This window comes from Lipotes vexillifer, unplaced genomic scaffold, assembly GCF_000442215.2.
Source record: "Lipotes vexillifer unplaced genomic scaffold, Lipotes_vexillifer_v1.1 scaffold1010, whole genome shotgun sequence".
NCBI lineage: Eukaryota > Metazoa > Chordata > Mammalia > Artiodactyla > Lipotidae > Lipotes > Lipotes vexillifer.
In genome coordinates, this window is record NW_006794157.1 from 264,704 (window position 1) to 268,898 (window position 4,195).

General features: G+C 53.3%; 1 protein-coding gene across 1 annotated transcript in view; it reads left to right on the forward strand.

Annotated features, from left to right (window-relative positions):
* Positions 1–1,214: 1,214 nt before the first annotated feature.
* Positions 1,215–4,195, forward strand: part of DUOX1 (dual oxidase 1) — a 34,175-nt gene continuing 31,194 nt past the window's right edge. The window contains 3 exon segments of the mRNA XM_007467031.1: positions 1,215–1,272; positions 3,338–3,421; positions 3,616–3,779. Of these exon segments, the coding sequence (XP_007467093.1) occupies positions 1,215–1,272; positions 3,338–3,421; positions 3,616–3,779 (306 nt within the window).

The following is a 4,195-nucleotide window of genomic DNA, read 5'->3' on the forward strand; positions in this document are numbered from 1 at the left end:
TTGCAGAGCACAGGCTCCGGACGCGCAGGCTCAGCGGCCATGGCTCACAGGCCCAGCCGCTCCGCGGCATGTGGGATCTTCCCGGACCGGGGCACGAACCCGTGTCCCCTGCATTGGCAGGCAGACTCTCAAACTGCGCCACCAGGGAAGCCCAGGGCCTACATTTTTTTCATTTGTTTAATGGGAGATGTCAAGTCGGGGAGGAGATCATCCTCTGGGTTCCCTCCTCTGTGACTAGACAACCTGTCCAGGAGCCCTGAGGGTTTGGCTAGGGATGAGGCTTTCCCTGAGCTCCTACCTTCCTCTGCTAGACAGTTCCCAGCCCCACCCCACCCCCTTCTCCATATTGCCTTTAGGAGGTCTTCACTGGCCTTAGGCACTCCTTGCGCCACTCAGGAGTCCCTGCCTGAGTCCCCTGCTGCCTCTGTTTCCCTGTCATCCCTAGGTGATTTGTTGGCCTGGGAGAGAGAGCAGGAAGCCAGCCCCAAACAAATAAGCACCGGGGGCTGCATCCTTTCTGAGTCTGCCCAGAGAAGCCAAGCTCCAGCCTACCCTCTCTATATCACATTTACATAACATCTGTCACTTTTCTTGCTTGGAATTCAACCTCATTCTCACATTTGATTCTGGCAACCAGGCTAGGAGGTAGACAGTTCAGGCATGTGTACTCCCATAGCCAGAAGAGGAAACCAAGGTCCAGAGCAGATAAGTGACCTGCCTAAGATCACACTAGTGGACTGTCAGCCGCACAGTATCCTGGCCTCAACCCAGTGTTCTGGCCCCCAAGCAAGACTCTGTCCAAGGAACACACACACACACACACACACACACACACACACACACACACACACACGGCAGGAAGCTGAGTCAAAGCAAGGTTTCCAGTCAATCTGAGAAAGTAAAGTCCAGGAAAGCAGAGATTTCTGTCTGCTTTGTTTATCACTTAATCTCCAGTGCCCAAGTCAGTGGCTGCTATGTAGTGGGTGCTTATCAAGTGTTTGTTGAGTGAATGAAAGATTCTTGGGAGAGAGGCAGTCTCCTGCCATTTGCTACACACTCTGGTCTTGGCCCAGCCCCGGGCCTTGATTCATAGGGGCCTCAAGAGGCCCTGACTCTCCTGAACTGCTGGAGCTCATTCTCTCCGTCCTTTGTCTTTTTTCTAGGGTCTCCATTTTAGGGTGTTCTAACAACTGAGCCCTATTAACATGTTCATCATGGGCTTCCGCTTGGCTCTGGCATGGACACTCCTGGTTGGGCCATGGGTGCCCATGGGTGAGTACAGATTGGAGGAGAAGCACAGCTAGGAGCAGAGGAACCCAGCATCCTCTGGGGTCCTCCAAGGACAGAAGCTGTGTCATATTCACCTCTGTATCCCTAGTCCCTAGCTAACCCAGCATGCCGCACATGGTAGGTGCTCATTTCAAGCTTCTTGACTAGATGAATGGATAATGGAATGAAAAATTTCCCCAAATACACAGAATTAGGGAGCTTTCATCTGCTGTGTCAGCACTTCGTGTTTTATTCCTTACAAACTGGGGGCCCTTTCTCTCTCTTCTGTCTTCTCTCTTTCTTCACGCAGTAAGGACCCCTGACACCCCATAGAGGAAAAGACTGATTAGACACACAAAACAATAAAGGATCTTGGTATCGGACTGGACCCAAAGCTAAAGGGAAGTCGCCAGTGTTTTAACACAATATGATAAAAGCAAAAACAAAAATCAATAAGATCTGGGAGTTTCCTGGTGGCCTAGTGGTTAGAATTCTGGGCTTTCACTGCTGTGGCCTGAATTCAATCCCTGGTCGGGGAACTGATGGCATGGCAAAAAAATAAAAATGAAAAAAAAAAATCCATAAGCGTTTGTTACTTCAGCTTTGGACAGTCTCTTCTTAGAATCTGAGGCTATTCTCTGTAGTCTGGGTCTCTGAGGAGAAAAGTGAGCTTAAGGTGCCACAAATTAGGTTTAAAAGAGCAAGTCTCTGATCATCAGGGGTGGGGGATGCACCAGGAGAAAGCAGAGAGAATCTGTGGCGTGATGGGTCTTGGCTGGAGGCAATAGCATGGTGAGGTGGCCCGTGCAGTTTCTCCCTTGCCAAAGCTGCTCACGTTCCCTTTCCTCCCAGTCCTCTCCTTGCCTTGGCCTTGGATTTTCCTTTTTTTCCCCAGCTCTTGCCTCTTATTCCCAGAGGTATTCTCCCCCATACCCTACCCAAGAGGCGGCCTCCTTGTTCTGCTACCGGTTCATCTTATTTTAGAGACCACATGTATGTGGCTGCCCTAGTTCCTGCCCCATGTCCTGGATCCTTAGTTGAGTTCTTTGCTCAGACATCAGGGTCTGAGTCATCTTCCCTCTCAGACCCCCTGGCGAGTGTATGTATGATGTGTGCTGACGTGCGTGCTCCCAGGGCATGGGGCAGGAAAGTAGCTCTGAGATCCTGTCCTTGGTCTGAGTGGAGAGACAACAGGAGGAATGGGTCTCTCTCTGGCTGATGAGAGTCCTTTTCTTTTCTCTGTTCTCTGAGGTGAGCAGAGAGGGAGCCTAAGCCCTGTAGCCTCCTAGTTTGGGGAAAGGACTCTGGCTGGTCGTCTGATCTACTGACCAGAAGGATCCTTGCTCCACTTCTGATTCTAGACCCTTCCTTCTGCCCCCAGTGCCTGAGTTCTTTCCTCAACAGCTGAGTGCTTCCTCCTAGACCCTAGCTTTTGGAGAATAGGGTCAATAGAGGAATCATATGGGGAACATGATGCCCCAGAAGAGGAGGCAGCAAGGTTATCCACATGACCAGTCAGTCCCTGATCTCACCCAAGAAACTGGGGAAAAGATCAGGGTAGCAATAGGCCCCAAAGCCACAGCCCCATGGCCCATACCCTTGTTCTGAGAGCGGCTCAACGAGAGAGAGCCAAGCCCCTCTCCATATTTCCCCTGCCCAGGGGTGAGTCACAGAATGACATGTCCTTCACTGGGTGGAAGAGTGGCTGGCTCTTGCACTGTATGATGTTTTGGGGCTGGGAACAGTTTCTGTCCTGTCCCCCAGGGAGTTGGGGTGTGAGGGCAGTAGAAGGCTCCGACATCCCTTGCGCCACCACCACTGTTCTCTTTCACCCTCCTCTTCCTCTCTGAGACCATTTATCAGCACACACTGGCTACACCACTTTAGTGCTCCCTGCCATAGTTGTCCAGTGAGCAGCTTAAAGACTGGGCTTGAGTTTGGACATACCCTGGGTAAACTCCCTCCATACCCTACCTCCTGCACTGTGCTGGGTATCCACTTTCTGCTGCTGGCCTGTCCTCTCATGCACTGATTTGCTCAGCTGCCCCTTCCCTCTGTTCTCACACAGGAGCTCAGAACCCCATTTCATGGGAGGTGCAGCGATCTGATGGGTGGTACAACAACCTCATGGAGCACAGATGGGGCAGCAAAGGTAGGTGAGAGCCAAGTGGAGATGGAGCCCCAGGGTCAGGGAGGTAGCCACCGCTAAGGGGCCAGGGCTGGCAGGTACCAGCAAAGGCTCACCCATTCCTAAGGTTTTAGGATCTGTGGTGTGGAAAGGAGCCTGGCAGAGAGGTCAGGGAGCCCCCTGAGGATTCATCCTTACCCCTACCCCTCCTACTCTAGGCTCTCCGCTGCATCGTCTCATCCCAGCCAGCTATGCAGTTGGTGTGTACCAGCCCTTCCGAGAGCCTCACTTGCCCAACCCCCGGGCACTTAGCAACACAGCCATGAGGGGCCCTGCAGGGCAGGCCTCCCTGCGAAACCACACAGTGCTGGGGGTGTTCTTCCATGAGAGCCTCGACCTCTGGGGAAGGGAGGCCAGTGGGGTCAGCTGGACACCTCTGTGTCTGAGGTGGGGAGTCAGGGAATGAGGGAGAGGGTGATGGAGGGTCTGAGAGAGGGGGTGAGAGATGGAAGAGGAGGCAATGGGGTGGGGTAGGGGTCGGAGCAGGGGGAGAACGTCTGCTTGGGGGAGGCATAAATCTGCGTCACCTTGAGTTGTTGATGGGAGTGGGGTTAGAGGAGCATGGAAATAATCTGGTAGGTACTCTTGGGGGGCTCTGTTCTCACTCTGCCCCTGTGGCTCCTAGGACAGGTTCAGGGCAGGGTTCTGATTCTGGTAAGAGGGCTGGGGGGTGGGCCAGCAAAATGGGGGTGCCAGGTGGGCCTGACTGCAGTGACTGTGGGTTATTGGCTCCCAGCA